General features: G+C 46.3%; 2 protein-coding genes across 4 annotated transcripts; both read left to right on the forward strand.

The window, feature by feature from the left end:
- The first annotated feature begins 13,388 nt into the window (after positions 1 to 13,388).
- On the forward strand, positions 13,389 to 16,321 carry LOC121981236 (interactor of constitutive active ROPs 4-like). Of its 3 annotated transcripts, none has more exons than XM_042533661.1 (6): positions 13,389 to 13,674; positions 13,748 to 13,846; positions 14,025 to 14,380; positions 14,722 to 14,875; positions 14,969 to 15,128; positions 15,195 to 16,321. In XM_042533661.1, exons 4-6 carry the CDS (start codon positions 14,862 to 14,864, stop codon positions 16,158 to 16,160), a joined length of 1,140 nt encoding a protein of 379 aa, XP_042389595.1. In that variant the 5' UTR covers positions 13,389 to 13,674; positions 13,748 to 13,846; positions 14,025 to 14,380; positions 14,722 to 14,861; the 3' UTR covers positions 16,161 to 16,321. The 3 variants fall into 3 exon arrangements, with proteins under 3 accessions (XP_042389595.1, XP_042389597.1, XP_042389596.1); XM_042533663.1 differs by having other exon boundaries at positions 14,050 to 14,380; XM_042533662.1 differs by lacking the exons at positions 13,389 to 13,674; positions 13,748 to 13,846 and having other exon boundaries at positions 14,014 to 14,380.
- LOC121981237 lies at positions 16,310 to 17,201 on the forward strand. Its single transcript, XM_042533664.1, has 2 exons — positions 16,310 to 16,635; positions 16,718 to 17,201. The coding sequence occupies exons 1-2, from the start codon at positions 16,458 to 16,460 to the stop codon at positions 17,068 to 17,070; spliced, it is 531 nt and encodes a 176-aa protein (XP_042389598.1). The 5' UTR covers positions 16,310 to 16,457; the 3' UTR covers positions 17,071 to 17,201.

Here is a 17,201-nt window from a genome sequence, read left to right on the forward strand (position 1 = left end):
AACCGCCGTGTGATCCCGAGAGTATTCCAGGTTGGCGATCTTGTGTGGAAAAAATTGAAGCCAGTCGTAGATGTGGGCAAGCTCGAAGCTCCCTGGGCAGGACCCTTAAGAGTCGTCGAAAAGCTCCGCTCGGGTGCCTATTATTTGGAGGATGAAGACGGACGACAACTGGATCGACCATGGAGCGCGAACCACCTCCAGCCTTACCGGGCGGGGTGAAAGGTGCGCCAATGCAATGTATGTTGTATACTTTCCGTTCGGCTGTATACTTGAAATGCAGGAGTAAAAAATCGGAAAATTAGCGCAAGTATAGGGCATCGTCAGCCAAATCGGAAGACCGTCGAGCTCCGACGTTAAATATCGAGAGTCGGACCGGCGGCTATAAACCCTCCGGTCGGAAGACCGTCGAGCTCCGACGTTAAATATCGAGAGTCGGACCGGCGACTATAAACCCTCCGGCCGGAAGACCGTCGAGCTCCGACGTTAAATATCGAGAGTCGGACCGGCGACTATAAACCCTCCGGTCGGAAGATCGTCGAGCTCCGACGTTAAATATCGAGAGTCGGACCGGCGACTATAAACCCTCCGGCCGGAAGATCGTCGAGCTCTGACGTTAAATATCGAGAGTCGGACCGGCGACTATAAACCCTCCGGCCGGAAGATCGTGGAGCTCCGACGTTAAATATCGAGAGTCGGACCGGCGACTATAAACCCTCCGACCGGAAGACCGTCGAGCTCCGACGTTAAATATCGAGAGTCGGACCGGCGACTATAAACTCGCCGGCCGGAAGACCGTCGAGCTCTGACATTAAATATCGAGAGTCGGACCGGCAACTATAAACCCTCCGGCGGAAGACCGTCGAGCTCCGACGTTAAATATCGAGAGTCGGACCGGCGACTATAAACCCTTCGGCCGGAAGTAATGCTGTTTAGCGGTAATTCCAATTAAAGCTATGCATGTATTCAACTAAGCGAGTCCGGCTGATCATGTGTGCAAGCGGGCGGGTTACCAAGAGTACCCCGTAAACATCTAGCGAAAATCCCATTTGAGAAACGAGATATATTCAGCCGAGCGGCCTAGCTATACAAATTACTTCGTGAAAAATCCCTTTCAAACACAATAGAGGAGGGATGATAGGCGAATAACGAGGAGAAGTGGAGGAACATGAACGACGGTGGTTGGTGAGCCGAGCGGACAGCACGCGTATTGATTAGCGAAAGAAAACGCAAGCAAGAGGATGGCATATCATTAGAGGTCGTTAAGGCCGATCGGAGTGGTTACAAAATGCCTTCATTCCAGGAAATCATAAAGGTCCTTGGGGATGGTGCTGAGGAGCATCGCTTGGTCTTGGGTCAGGATGAGGACGGAGTCGGGAAGCTGACCCTTGGACTTCAGGTAGTTTGTTGTGGCAGTCATAGCAAGCTCAAAGGCAGTGTACATCCGTTCATAGACTTTCTCCGAGAATTCGACCGAACGGATGTAATTTAGCCTCAAGGCGGTGACCCGACCTGGCTCAGCCTCCTAGTATTCCTTGAGGGCCGCTAGGGAAGCATCGGCGGCTGCCTGGTGTTATTGTAAGGCAGCCTCAAGCTTCGTCACCTCATCCGATCGGCCCGCCTTCTCGCTGGCCAGCTGCTCCATCAACTCCTTAACCTGTTGCTCCAGGCCTCGAGCCTCGACGTTTTTCTTCTCCAAATCGGCGATGGTCGTCTTCTTTCGATCGGTGGCAAGACTTATTTTCCGATCGAGTGTCTTTGCCTGTCTTTCAAGTTCTGCTAGAGTATAGGCCTGATCGGCCGTCTTCTTCCATTCCGCCTCCAACAAATCCTGGGCCTTCTTGAGCTCTTTCTGCAGCTCGGCGTATGAGGGGCCTTGGGAGCCGAACGGGCCGCCGAAGCCTTCAGCCTCTTTATCTCTTCTTTCTCCATAGCCAAGCTGTTGGAGACAGCGATCTCCTCCACCCATCTCTGGCATGAATAGGAATATTAATAGTCGATCGGAATTACGGCATAAAAAACTTCGGAAGAAAACATACTTGCCCCAGTGGCCTGCTGCATATGGCTGTTGGCCAAGTTGCCGAGCGGAATCAAGGCAACCCGAGCCCTAGCATCGGCCCACATCTCGGCAAGGGGCCCCTTCATAGTAATCAGGTGCTCGCGCACAGTTGGCCGAGCGGACTCGGCCATAAGCTCCTCAGTAGGGAGATGCAGCGTGGCCCTGATCGTAGGACTCCGGCCAAGAGTTGTGTAAGCAGACGCAGAACGATCGGAGGCCGGAGTGGAGAACTTGGATAAAATAGTCGAGCGGTGAACTCGATGAGGCATAGGAGGAATTGAGCTGACCGGCACCACCTCGATGGGATCCGCGGGTAGGTCCAGGTGAGAGGTGGTCCGATCGGATGAGATCGCCTCAATCGCTAGGCCTTTGCCACGAGAAGCGTTTCCCTCTCGCTCAAGCGCCTGGATCGCGGAAGTGGCTGATCAAGGGGGAGTTTCCGGCCGGCATTTTTTTTGCCTAAGTGGGCGCTCTTCCTCCTGAATAGAACCTTCCTCCCGGATGGAAGGCCCTCAGCTAGAAGTTGCGCCAACCACTGGCTCCGGGAGAGAAGCCTGAGCGGCCGACTCTCCCGCATTCGTTTCGCTCTCTCCCTCGTAAGAGCCGACCGAGGTGATGCCCAGTTGCTCCATCTCCTTGGCGACTGCCGCCTCAAGTGCCTCAGCTTTCTTCTTCAAGATACAGGCCATTATTGACTCCATAACAACGTTTGCTGCAAAGGAAAAAGAAGAAAATCAGTTAGCAATCAAGGTGAAAGTTCAAGTAAAATTCTTACCAAAGCTACTCGGAAGAGGAGTCCGGATCGGACTCAGACCAAATATGTACTGTACGTCGTCCAGTAGAAACTTATTTATGTTGAGCTTCAGACCGACCAGTAGGTTCGCAGCCTGAAGATAATCCGGTCGGGTCTTGAACCGCTTTAACTCAGGAGAAGTGGGCAGTCCGACCTGCCATTTGGTTAAGAAGGGAGCCCGCTCGGGGAGACGAAGATAGAAATAATACTCCCTTCAGTGTTTATTGGAGGAAGGAAGTTTATCAAAAAAGACAAGGCCGGGCCGGGCTTGGAACATATAAGTACCCGGTTCAGACTGTTTGGGATAATAAAAATAATAGAAGATCTCCGGTCGGAAAGGAATGCGGTGTATCTTGAATAACACCACAACACCACAAAGAAGGCGGAAAGTATTGGGAACTAAGCTTCCAAGCGGAATGCCAAAAAAGTTACAGACATCCACGATGAAGGGGTAAAGAGGGAACCGTAGACCGACCACGAATTGGTCGAGGAAAAAATAGATACCTCCGCACGGCGGTTTGTTCGGCCGAGCGGAGGGTGAGGGTAAAACAAGTTCAAAATCGGATGGGATAGCAAAATCATTAAATAAAACCTCGGCGTCGCGCCGATCGAACCGCGACTCCATGGTAGTATACCATGGGCCGAGAGCTAGATCCGGGGGCTGAGAGGAACTGACCATTGTCCGAACGGGCGAAACCACAAAAGGCGAGGAAAGGCAAATGATAGAAGGAAGAAGATGACAAACAATACAGTGACCAGAGAGCGAGAATTCGGCAAAAAACACGAGGATAACAGAGAAGGGGTAAGGACCTTACAAAGAAGCTGAGGATCGAAAGGAGGAGGCTGGAGATCGCCGGAAGTCTGAAACGCCAGAGGAAGCTGTGGAGCACGAGAAGGCACAGATGCGGCGGGGAGGGGGGGGGAGGCGAAGGCTTTATAGGGTTGGACCCGAGCGGCCTCCACCGTGGGATGCAGGTCACGGGAACCGAAGCACGCATTGGGCCATCCATTTTAGACCGCCTCAGTCTCGTCGTACACCACGCCACCGCCGTACGATGACGACAGCAGCTCCACGTGGCATTCGGCTACTGGAGTGCATTTAATGAGCAAGTGCTTGGCCTTAATGACGGAAATTGGCGCAAATTCCGAGGAGATCCGAGGGAGGGTGGCGTTGACTGAGGTCGTAGCTACCCCCACACGGGCCGGGCGGAGGATGGTTTCTTGGATGCGCCGCTCGGCACTACGGGCGTCCAGTCAGTCGGACTATGCACCTCCTTCGACTAGACTTGAAGGGGAGGCAAGTGATCCGGCAGTAAGGTCGGGGGACCCCCTTTGGGGGGGAATCAACGCCACGTGGAGGTCAAAAGGCGAAATTGTCAACCTAAGGTCTGGCCGATCGGATAGGAGTAGGGTTAACAGGCCGACCAGCTGAGCGAGTCCGAGCGAAATCAATAACCCCCCTGACAGGAGTCCGGTTTCCGACGCTCAAGGTGAAAAGGGTAGTCGGGCCAAGCGGGTAGTCTGCTCGGCCAAGGCATAAAGCAGCAAGGGCGGGAATAAGCTCGTCCGAGCATGCGACTGGGAATCTTCTCGGTCGGACCAATACCTACGCCTGGTCGGGAGTAATGTGCTGGCCGAACAGCTGGACGCTCGGCGCGGAGAAAGGAGACCAGTCGACAAAGGGAATAGTGGGAGCATCATCCTTAGAAACACCTGTCACTGACAACAGGTATGTTCAACGACCAGGCCATAACGCAGAAGCCTAAGACGAAAGGGTCTGCCGTCCCATCAAATAGATGCTCGGACTGTAGCAATATGGTGTCAGGCATGCTCTGCTGGCAAGCCCATACCGAGGTAAGGTGAGGTACACGTGTATGCCTCGATGGGAGTGCACAAGCCTCCCCCTAGCTCTATATATATGAGAGCCCCCCAGACTTCATGGAGGTATGCAATCTCTGATTCTCAACGCCACTTTTTCGCTTCCCTCTTGTCTGACTTGAGCATCGGAGGGTCGTTGCCGGAAAACTCCTCCCGGCCCGACTTCTTTGCAGGTAGCGGCGGAGATCCACATCACCAGCCGTAGACAGCGGAGAGCGCCAAGTTCCCAGTGTCCATCCACTCATCACTCGGACAGGATTACTAGGGAATGCAAAAATCCACTGCCAGGGGTGGAAAATCCTAGTGAGTAATGGCACGGTCAAAGGTCGTCGGTCGACGACATGAGAGGTCACCAAATGGGCCGACGACATAAGGGCCGCCACAAGGGCCGCCCAAGAGGCCAAAGGGTCGGGTCGTTACAGAGTAACCCATCTGACTAGTAATTGATCATGAAAGCCTGACCAGGAGGTCGTTGGTCGGGAGAGCATGTTCACTTATAACTCGTTCCCTCAGATGGGTCTAGTGGCTAGCGCATAAGGTGTTGCCACAATGAGGTCTGGGGTTCGAATCTTGGTAAAGTTGAGGTAAATACCTCCCTTATGTGCTAGTCATTATTCCAAAGGCTAGTAGCCGCCCGTGATTTACCTCCTCCGTGTTGGCCCTGGGACGGGTTGGTGGGGGCGCTGGGGGCGAGCGTATTCGCCTTTTGCCACAATTGTCACAAATGCTCACTTATAACTCACCCTAGGGTGAGAGTCTGGAATTCCGACTGAGAGATCGTTAGACATGAGAGCATGTTCACTTATAACTCACACTGGGGCGAGAGTCTGGAGGCGTGAGAGCATGCTCACTTATAACTCGCACTAGGACAAGAGTTTGTAGCCCGATTGGGAGGTCATTGGTCGCGAGAGCATGCTCGCTTATAACTCGCGCGGGGGAGAGAATCTGGAGGCGTGAGAGCTTGTTCACTTATAACTCGCGTTGGAACGAGAGTCTGGAATTCCGACCGAGTGGTCGTTGGACGTGAGAACATGCTCATCTATAACTCACGTTAGGGAGAGAATTTGGAGGCGTGAGAGCATGCTCACTTATAATTCACGCTATGGTGAGAGTCTGGAGCCTAATCGGGAGGTCGTTGGTCGCGAGAGTATGCTCGCTTATAACTCGCGCTGGGGCGAGAGTTTGGAATCCAACCGAGAGGTCGTTGGTCGCAAGAGCACGCTCACTTATAACTCCAGCTAGAGCGAGAGTCTGGAGCCCGACCGAGAGGTCGTTGGTTGTGAGAGTATACTCACTTATAACTCGCGTTGGAGCGAGAGTCTGGAGGCATGAGAGCATGCTCACTTATAACTTATACTGGGACGAGAGTCTGGGATCCGACTGAGAGGTCGTTAGCGATACTCAGATCCGAGACCGATGGCGATACACTGGTCCGAGACCAGTGGCGATAGTCTTGTCCGAGATCGGTGGTGATAGCTCAACCCCGAACGAGGGATGTGAAGCCCTGAAGTCCATAAAAGCGGAGCCCATAGCAATATGAGGGAGCAAAGCCTTTATCATACCTGATTGCGAAGTGATGGCGCCCGGCTGAGTGTCTGACTTGATCCATCGACTCTGAAATGCCCGCAGAGTCAGGGAGAGAATAATCTGAGCCTTGACCGTCAAAGGGAGTGAAACCCATAGCAATATAAGGGAGCAGAGTCTGTAGCAATTGAAGGAAGCAGAGCACCATGGGTGAAGGAAGCAAAGCCTGTAAACATAAGAGGATGCAAAACAGGTGGAGGATCTAGAGCATATAATGGTAATAGAGTGCAACACCTATAGCAGTAAGAGGATGCAGAGCTCCATGGTGAAGGGTGTAATGCACAAAGAAATAAGAGGATGTAGAGCCCCATGGTGAAGGGTGCAGAGCGTATAACACACCTGATCGGGGAGTTAGGCCCCTAGTCCCTGACCGGAGAGTAAGATCCCTAGCATGTAATCCGAGAGCGAATCCCCTAGATTCTAATCGGGAAGTTGTACTGTGAGTCTATGATCGGAGAGCTGTGCTCTAATGTCTGATTGGGGAGTTGTGCTCCTAATGTCTAATCAGGGAGTTGTGCCCCTAGTGTCCGATCAAATATCTAAGACCCTAGTCTTTGATCAAGGAACTAGGATCTTACTCTCTTATCAAGGAGCTATAACAGATCCTGTGACCGTAAAAAGGGAGCAGAGTCTGTAACATACCTGATCGAGGAGCCTTGCCAATCGGCTGAGGATCTGTCTCGATCCATTGACTCTTAAATACTCGTGGAGTCGGGGAAAAAATATAATAGAAAGACTAACCTATCAGCCAGCTGAAGCTCCAAGTCAATCCATCAACTTCCGAATACCCATGGAACGAGGGGAGAAGATAATATGTTCGTCAGGATCCTTCGGAACTGTAATAATGACAGAGAACCTTACGACGTCATCCATCTTCACGTTCCAGAACAGGTGGAGAAGATTCCCAAAGATGGCGCCAAATTGATCATGTCCGGAATCTGAGTTAGATGAAGGTCGGTTGAGATGTCATTGGTGTTGACGGAGAGGCGACTTGGATACCCCTACGTATGTGCCTGAGAACTAGACCCCCGCGTGGGGCTGATGGGCGGCGGTAACTAAGCCAGTGGTACTTAGGCTCTACGCACACTTAGACAAGCACACGGAACGTTAGAGATCAGAAATCAGGGAAAAAGTCCCCGACATAGGCCTTCTGACGCTCAAATCAGGTACTTTTCCCTAGAAGAACAATGTATGAAGGAAAAAGAATTGTAGAAGACAAGTGCGAATGTTCAAGAGAGTGTACTTGCTCAAGGGAGAGGACTTCCCTTTTTATATGACCGTGCGTACCTCTGGAGCATGACCGATGCCAGAGAATGTCGGGTGTCAGGGTCAGTTGGGTGATGGAGGACGCGTGGCACCCTTCTATGGACTGAAAGAATGTTCCATTCGCGGATAGTAGTAGACCCTTGAAATATTCCCTGACATATGACAACAATTCTCTAACAAGCGGTTACGATTCCCTGACATTATTGTCGCCTAATGACCTTTTTATCGTTCTCGGACTTGGCTGTGGGCAGCTCGGGATGACTGTTACGGGGTAGCACCTGGCCCGAGTCTTGATAAGGGAGACGAGCTATGACTCGGGTTCCCTCCTTCACTCTTGGAGTACTGGAAGGTCGACCAGGAGTTGTCTTACTGAAAGTACCAAGCCTATCTATGCAGATCGAGTTGAGGGAACCAGACCGGTTGAGGGAGGTCAGGCCTTACTTCAGGTTATGTCTCATGTCTCTGACCTGGGATCCTGACATGTCAATACCCGTCCGGGAATTATGCGGCTGATGACGTCAAGCGGTCTTCCTCCTCTCCCCTAACTGTTGACCACCACGCCCCCTTAACTTCTAATTGCAACATTTCCTTGACTTCTGATTGTCACTTCCCCTTGACTTTTGATTGTCATGTCCCCTTGATTTCTGACTACCACATTTCCTTGACTTCTGACTGCCTGACCTTATCGGACCCCACCTTTATACATCTTATCAATATATTTGTAGAGATTTTTCCTCCATCTGAGACTTATAATTAAGGGATGTTGGGCTTTTGAGCCGTTCACCGTTAGTTCTTCCTAATTTACTTTAGTGGCTGATGAAAATTTTTTATGAAATCGAGTCGATCATTCAAACTTGACGTTATCCAACCTAGCTAATTAATTATTTTTTAACAATAGATATAATATTATCCTAGGGCCATGTGTAATGATCAGATCCTCTAATAACTAGATATCTAATATTTGAAACTCAGCTATGGCTATTGTAAGGAATTTTTTACACGAGAATGCTGACTATTTCTCAATTTAATTGGATGGTGGATGATCCCTCTAGAATTAATGACTATCTTAAAAAATAAAAAAAAAACAATGGACATAATGTTAATAGGAGTTAGAATGGGAATTAAAGTCTATAGATTTAAAAGTATATATAAAGTTGTGATGAGTATATCGATGAACCTTAGCTGAAATCTTAAAAAACATATAAGTAATCCATTTGAGATCGAGCAATGATAATGGGCGGAGAGTTGAGATTAGGATGATGAATCAATACTAGAGGTGGATTGCCAGATTGAGGTTAGGATGGCCTCTGAAAAATTGATAATCTGTGCTCACAAGGAGAAGATTAGAAAGGAGCAGGAGCTGAAGTGCCTCACAAGCATAGTTAAATTGGTACTCAGGTCACGAGCATAGTTAACTTAGTACTAAAATGTCGCTTGATCACTACAATTTATTTCTCTTTCAAATACCTTGGGGATTTTTTTCTCAAAATCATAGAGAAGAGAATAACATATAATTAAGATAGCATAGAATAATCCACCTTTCGTTGTTGGCTTAATTACGGAGAGAAGAGTGGTAAAAAGCTAAAGTTACTCGGGCAATCAATACTCGGGTGGTTGGTGCTCAACAACTTGATGGTTCTGCCCTGTTCAAGAGGGTAAATTTCACCCTGCATACAGGTACTGTCCCAACCTCTTACAATGAGATGATGAGACCCACTACTTAAGTGTGGATCTCATCATCTCAATGTGAGAGGTTGGGGCACTGCCTGTACAGGCAGGATCGAATTAACCGTTCAAGAGTTCAACCTATTCAGACTTAAATTGCTCCCACTTAGAGCATCCACATTGGTGGGTGTTATAACACCCACCATCTCATCAAAAAGTGTGGGACCCACATGCCACATATACATCATATTAACACATTCATTATCTCACATTCGTTTTAACAACCACCTTCATTATTTGTGGGATCCGCTGTCCATTCATCTTTATTTTTATTATAATTTCAATTATATTTACACAATTTAAATAATTATTATTTAAAATAATTAATAATATTATTTTAAAATATATTATTTATGTAAACTTAAAATATATTATTTAAAATTAAAATAAATAATAATATTAATAATTTTATTTAAAATTAAAATATTAATATAAAATTGAAATGAAGGAGTACAACATAAAAAAAATTATACTTGCATAAACTTAAAATACAATACTTTCAAGGATTATTGTTGTATTGTGACCAAATATGTTCAACTAAATCTGCACGAAGTTCGTGATGCACATGACTGTCACGTAGTTCGGAATTTGTCCGCAGATAATCATGAAATCCTCGATTTGAACCTTGGATATGTTGTGCGGGTTCATCACCTTCATCATTGTTGTACCAATTTGTCACCTGCTCCCCCTCATCTTCAACAATCATATTGTGCAAAATAATGCATGTTAACATAATATGTTTTAACTTTTTTCTGTACTAATAACGAGCTGAACCTCTGACAATTGCCCATCGAGCTTGGAGCACCCCAAATGTTCGTTCAACATCTTTTCTTGCAGCCTCTTGTCTTTCCTTAAACAACCTCCTCTTGGGATCTTCTGGATAAGGAAAAGCCTTCACGAAAGTAGCACATTCCGGATATATTCCATCTGTTAGATAATACCCCTTTGTATATTGAGTCTCGTTGACCGTGAAATTAATCTCCGGAGCATTTCCTTGCAAGACGTTATTGAATATGGGAGATTCGTACAACACATTAATATCATTACGTGAACCTGCTACACCAAAGAATGCATGCCATATCCACAAGTCTTGAGACGCGACCGCTTCAAGCATGATTGATGGTGATCCATGACCTCTTGTAAACTGACCTTTCCAAGCAACTGGACAATTTTTCCATTCCCAATGCATGCAATCAAGGCTGCCCAACATTCCAGGGAAGCCGTGTCTCTCATTATGCATTTGAAGAAGACGTTGAACATCATCAGCATTCGGTCTTCTCAAGTATCGATCACCAAATAGTTCAACCACATAACCACAGAACTTGAACAGACACTTGATGGCGGTTGATTCACCCATGCGTAGGTACTCATCAAGATGGTCGGCTGGAACTCCATAAGACAATTGGCGAATCGCAACTGTACATTTTTGTAGTGGTGACAAGCCTTTTCTTCTCGTAGCATCATCCCTTTGCTGAAAATAGGAAGAATGACTTTCAAGTGCATTAACTATGCGACAAAATAAATCTCTTCGCATGCGAAATCGTCTTCGAAATATTTGATCTGGATACACCGGGTTTGTGGAGAAATAATCATTGAAGAGCCTCACATGTCCGGCTTCACGATTTCTTTGGATGAACCTTCTTCTTCGCCGCATCTCGTTATTACTTTGATATGCTTCAACTATTTGTTGACTTTGTTGAAGTATCAATGACATTAGCTCATTCCCCGGATCATAACCTTCGTCGCCAACTTCAACTTGGACTTCGTTTTCACTTGTCGAGTCAGAGCTGGTGCTACTTAAAGATTGAGACATTTTGGAGGAAACTAATGCAAGTCTATGTTTAGAATAAGAATTGTAGAGCACAAGATGTCTATTTATTTTTTTCTTGTCAACGGATATATTCCAACGGCTATTTTCTATTAATCTAATTGTACACATATTCCAACGACTATCTTACTAAAATAATTCTCATTAATTAATTAATTAAAAAAATATTCAACGGATACTTGTTTGGGTGGGTCACCCAATTTATTTATTTATTCATGGATGACTAAAATATTTGTTTCATTGAAAATTGCAATAATAAAAAATTAGACTTAGTGATCAGTACAATAATCGAAAGTTACATTAATTGAAAAGTACAATAATCGAAAATTACCTTAATTGAAAATACAATAATTGAACATTACAATAAATGAAAATTACATATTTCATCTCCCCTTAATCTCTTGGCATAGATGTTTATGGATGATTAATTGCTCCTCTGTCATTTGCGAAGTGTCCTTTGAAAGGATTGCATATTCTTTTAATTGAACTTTGGCTAAGGCAGCTTTTGCTTTCATCTCGGCAGCGTTTGCTTTCATCTCCTCAACTTTGAGTTGTTGTTTTTTCATTTCAACTTCAGCCATTTTTATGCTTGTATACTCAGTAAACTTTGCAAACATATTATCCAAATTTGTTGTCATACCTTCAATGTCTGATTTCATTTTGTCTTTCCCCTTTCTTTTTGCTGTCTTCTGACCCATTGGACGAGTTTCTTCTTCATTTAGGTCTACATGCTGACCCATTGGATGAGTTTCTTCTTCATCTAGGTCTACATGTAAACTCGCATCTTGGTTAGATGAGGTATTGCTTGTCCCCGACTCCGAGGTCCTTGCCTTCTTCATGCCAACAAGATGATCAACGGACTATGGAGTAAAGCTTGGACGATCTTTTATGATTCTCCATACATGCTCGAGATTAAATGCAATGCCATTATTTTCCTCGCGATACTTTTCATATGCAAGCCGTAATATGTCCTCATCACTGTGGCTGCTACGATACACACTATAAACACTATTATAATTTGCGTTGAAGCGATATACCTTTTTTTGTATGGGGCTCTGACATCCAATGACCAGTCGTTGGAATCCGAGGTCCGCTTCTATCAGAGTTATAAGTGAGAAAAAATCTCGTGTCCCAACGATCGCCTAGTCGAATCATCAGATCTTGCTAAAACCTCATCTTCAACCTTACTCCATGTTGACCGCTTTTTTCTACCTGCAGTGTCGGAATCCACCTTCTCCAAATTTACGAGCTCAATTGGGGATTCACGGTCAGACAGTTAAGTCTCTGGAACAAAAGTCGGACTAAATGGCTCATTTTCCGTCGGAGATGTAAAAGGCATACCGGTTGCATGTGGAATAGATGGATAATTTTGTGGATATGGATTATACGGATAATTTGGTGGATATGAACCGTATGCATTTGGTGGATATGGATTATGTGGATAATTTGGTGGATATGGAAAAAATGGGTAATTTGGTGGAATTTGTGAATTTTGAGGAGAAAGATTTTTTTCTGGCAAATTTTGGTAATTCACAAAATTTCTAAAAAATTCTCGATTATTTTCATCTATTTCGGAGGAAAATAAGAGAAGAATTTTAGAGGAATTTAGGCGTTGAAAGATTGAAATAAGGTGATGAGTATTTATAGATGAAATTTTATATTTTTTAAAAAAATTATCCGTTGAAATTTGAAATAGTCGTTGAAAATAAAAAACTATCCGTTGCGTTGCCGTTGTTTCCCAACATCTAATTGATTTTTTAAATTTTTTTAATAGATTATATATATTGTAGAATAAGTTTGTGGTTGATCATAGGGATTTTTTTTATTTTCCTCATCGTTATTCCTCTCTCTAAAATGCTTGTGGTGGGCCATAAGTATTAAAAAAAATATAAAAAAAGACATTGAACGCGTTCAATGAATTGAACGTGTTCATGCCTTTGTATGGGCCCAACCCAATTAATTTTTGCACTACACTAGTTTTATCGTTCATTGAACGTTATAACAGTCCATGAACGCACCAATGCAGGTGCTCTTAGTGACTTGCCTGCTTTGAGATGAACCGCGTAAATAAACCTGCTGACCTTAAAAGAAACCACTCTTTCTTCTACTTCATACCAATTTTCTGTTTTCATTAGTTGGAGACTGAGTTACTGCTTCAGTTAGTTAGCAGGTTGCAATACTTAGAGAAGGATGGGATATCTATTGCTCACATGCAATGTCTCTCACCTTCACGTGCTTTGTCTGCCATGTCCATTGCACCTTTCATACGGAATCATGTTCTTCTTCGAATGAACTATGAAGAATTTTTAAGGCTCTTGAGGAAAAATCTCGTGAGAAAAGGATAGATTGGTATGCATTGATAAGCGGATGCCATGCAGGAGAAGAGAAGAAAAATCAAATTTTGATGATCTGTTCCATCTACTTCCTCTCCGACATGAAGGACATCAGCCACCTACTCTCGTTCGTTGGCTCTCGCGGATCTCCCGTCACCGTCGCTCCTCCCTCTCGCCCACGGCAACGTAGCATCTTCGTCGTCGTCACGAGGTCGCCCTCAACCCGTTCGACTGAATGCCCATGAGATTCGACATTTGATCCGTTCATTTACTGGTCCTTGCAGACTGTATCTGCAGTTCCAAGTTATGGAATCGCATCGGATGTTGCAGTCATCGAGCATGAATTTACATGAACTCCATATCACTTCTTCTCAAGCACAAAGGTATGTATTGGTTTTGTTCATATGTAATTCTGCATAATACTTGGTGAAATCAGTTTGTTGGGACCAAGGATAAATGTATGGTAGCTGGTATCATTCATGGCCTATTCATTTGATTATACGATTTTTTTTAAAAAATTATATTCTGTTAGATGAAGATAATTGAGAGAAAGTTTCACAGTGAGCGTGCACTGGTCTTATGATAGAGCTGAAAAGAAAGCAGAGCTGCCTGCCTGCAATGGCCCATCCTTCATGGCCAAATGCTGTCAAACTGGCTCAGCTTTGGAAGATAAAGCAAAGAGGCAGAGCTAAGTAACCTGCAAAAAGGAGGCAACCATCCAACGACTTCAAAACAAGGACCAAAAAGAGACATAGGGACGGGTGCCCACTTTGAGCTGCTCCTCGTCTTCTCCAATGCTCTAAACGCCACTTGGTTTACTGTCATAAACAAAGCTCCCCTGTTCCTTAATCCATGGCTTACTTCTCACCTTCTTCTGCTGAAGAGAAGTCTTGTCTTAAGGCTCATGCTCTATAGAGGTGATAATCAAAGCTTTCTGTTTGCTTCTTTGAGAAATCTGGTGTCTGCTATTCAATTACATTTTTTTAAAAAAAAAATTCATGGTCGAAGTGTTTGATTTTATGTCAGTGTGTATGAATGCATAGTTCTTCGCTTGAAAGAGTTCCCATAGTTGTCTCCAGCTTATGCATGACTTATTAACTAGGACAATTCCATCGTCTTCATCTCTGACATCCACATGCAATTTCCAAACTCTTCAATCCTAATTCCAGATGCAAATTTCCACTGTTTGACTTTGCGTTGCCATGGATCCAACACTGTCGTAGCCAAAAACTTACTAATTTTATGTTTGCTGTTACAGTGCTGTGCAATGTTCGTTTTCAACGCCAAATCTTCTACCGTGAGGTTTGGAAGTTGAAGTAGATCTTTGGAACGTGTGCATGTGAGGGGAAGGCGAAGCCTTGCAGAAGGAGGTTGAGCATTCAAAAGCAGAGCAGTGCAATGTCAAGGTCGAGGTAAGGACTTTCGTCGAATATTTTGTTTGCTTGCGCTCTGTTTCTGCTGTAATGGATACCGAGTGAGTAGCGCGGCGTTTTGTTGGGAAGCAGAGGGTCGGACGAGCGGCCTCAGCGGTCATTGCCGCGCGCGCCGCTGCACCTGCGGAGCATCGGTTTTGCCGAGGCGAACGCCGTGAGTCACCACCTTGATGACGCCGCGGCCGTCGCCGATCGCAGTTACAAGGTGTCCTCTCGCATCGTCTCGCATGAGGTAATTGAGAAGGGCGAATGATGTTCTTCGTTTTCAGTTCTATGGTTGATGTGTTCTATTCGACAGAGGAAGTGGGGCACGAGCGTGGTGGAACTTGAGACGAAGCTGAGCAAGGCCCAGGCGGAGCTCAAGAAGCTAAAAGATCGCCTGGCCTCGGCGGAGGCCGCCGAGGTCGAAACGGAGAAAGCTCTCGCGAAGGCCAAGAAGCGGCTCCCAGCAGCTTCCGTAGACGCGAAAGGGGCAGGGGTGACGCCTCCTCTGGCTCGGGATTCTCGCTCGGGAGATGCTCGACAAAATGACAAGGAGCACAGCGTCACTTCTCCGGCGACGATGGATGTCTTCGAAGTCGTAGTGCCGGTAGAGCCCCTCCCCGTGGTGGATGAAGTCGACGGCGAGGAGAGGAAAGAAGAAAAGGAGGTGATGGAGGGGGAAGGGGAGGAGACAAAGGGAATGATTGAGAAAACTGAGAGGGAAGAGGCTTCTTCTTCTGTTGCAGAAAAAGACGAAGAGGAGAAGGAAGTACGTATTCTAAAATCCAAACTTTTGGCGAAGGAGAAGGAATTAGCAATTCGACTGGAAGAAAACATGATCTTTAAGATTAAAGCAGAGGAACAAGCTAAGAAGCTTGCAGAATCTGCTCAAACAACGCAAGAACAGCTCATGGCTCAACTGAATTCAATGGAGGAAGAACTGAAACAGAGTAAGACCAAAGAGCAGCAGCTGAACTCGCAATTGGAGGCGGCAGAAGGCGAAAATACATCACTGGAGATGGAACTGAAGCGAACGAAGGTGCAAATGGATCAATGGCGGAAGGCCGCAGAGGCAGCGGCTGAGGTATTAGCCACCGGAAACGAGGCAAGTGCGGAGACGGGTGACAGAAGGTTAGTTGAGCGTTGCATGTCGATGGACAAACACCTCGGGGTGATCGCCGGAGCCATGGAAGAGAATGACAACGGCGGAGGAGTAACGAGGAAGAGCGCCGGTGCGCGGCTCTTCGGGAACCTTCTTTGGAAGAAAAACCAGCAGAATTGAGGTCATAGACGTTCACCATCTCCCTACTCTGTTTCTCTGTCGTGTTGTTTTGTTACTCTTTAGTTCTTGCACTGTCATGTCGTTTGTATTGAGAGAGACGGGATCTTGATATTGTGTTTTACTATAGCATAATTATGAAGAAATTTCATGGGATTTTGATATTGTTTTGCCGTTGAATTTATGAGAACCACAGTGACTTGTGGCCAACGTGTGGTGTTGGGTTTCTTCCTCCTTTTGTGGCTGGCGTAGCTTAACTAATGCTCCAGAAACATGTAGGAGCTCTCAGTGAGCACATCCATGGCCTGCAAACTCCCCCCTCCCTCCTCCTCCCTCTCCCCTCCTCCTCCATGGATTCAAGCTCTAGACCAGAGACTCCCCGCCAAGAACCATAGCGTCGTCGTCATGTCCACAGGCTCGGAGAAACACGTCTCTCCTCGCAGAGCTTCGCGATCAGAAAGCGTCACGGAGGAAACCAGTAATGAGTAATCTTCTTATTTCTTGTTTGTGTTTCTTTGTGATGGAGCTGAAACTTGACTCTGTGCTCGATTTCATGAGAGGCTCATCGGCGAGAAATCAACTGGATCTCCTGCAGCAGCTGGCATCTCCCACTTCAGAAGGTTACGAAGGGGTCGATGGAGGTCTGAGGCGGACCGTCCGTGAGCAGCTGAGTGAAGCAGTAGGAGGCAGAGGCGGCGAGTTCACGCTCCCGCTGGGGAAGAAGCTGAAAGCGAGCCTCAGTTCTTTGACGGTGTCGCAGAGGAGAAACATCAAGCGGCAGGCGTATCTAAATGAAGTGGAGCAGAGGAACGACTCGGCGTTCTTCGCGACAGTCGGCGCGTTTGTTCTTCTTCCGCCGTTGGCCATCCTCGCCGCAGCCGTGGCAACTGGATACGTGCAGCTCTTCCCTTGATGTACTTGTTACAGATCAAAAGTAGAAGAACAAGTTCCGATATGTCATAAGGAAAAATTAAAGGAGATATTTGTTAATTTGCACCTTAAATAAAAACAAAAAAAAAATAGCTGCCCTTGGTTTTTACTACC

Source organism: Zingiber officinale, chromosome 5A (genome assembly GCF_018446385.1).
Source record: "Zingiber officinale cultivar Zhangliang chromosome 5A, Zo_v1.1, whole genome shotgun sequence".
Taxonomy (NCBI): Eukaryota; Viridiplantae; Streptophyta; class Magnoliopsida; order Zingiberales; family Zingiberaceae; genus Zingiber; species Zingiber officinale.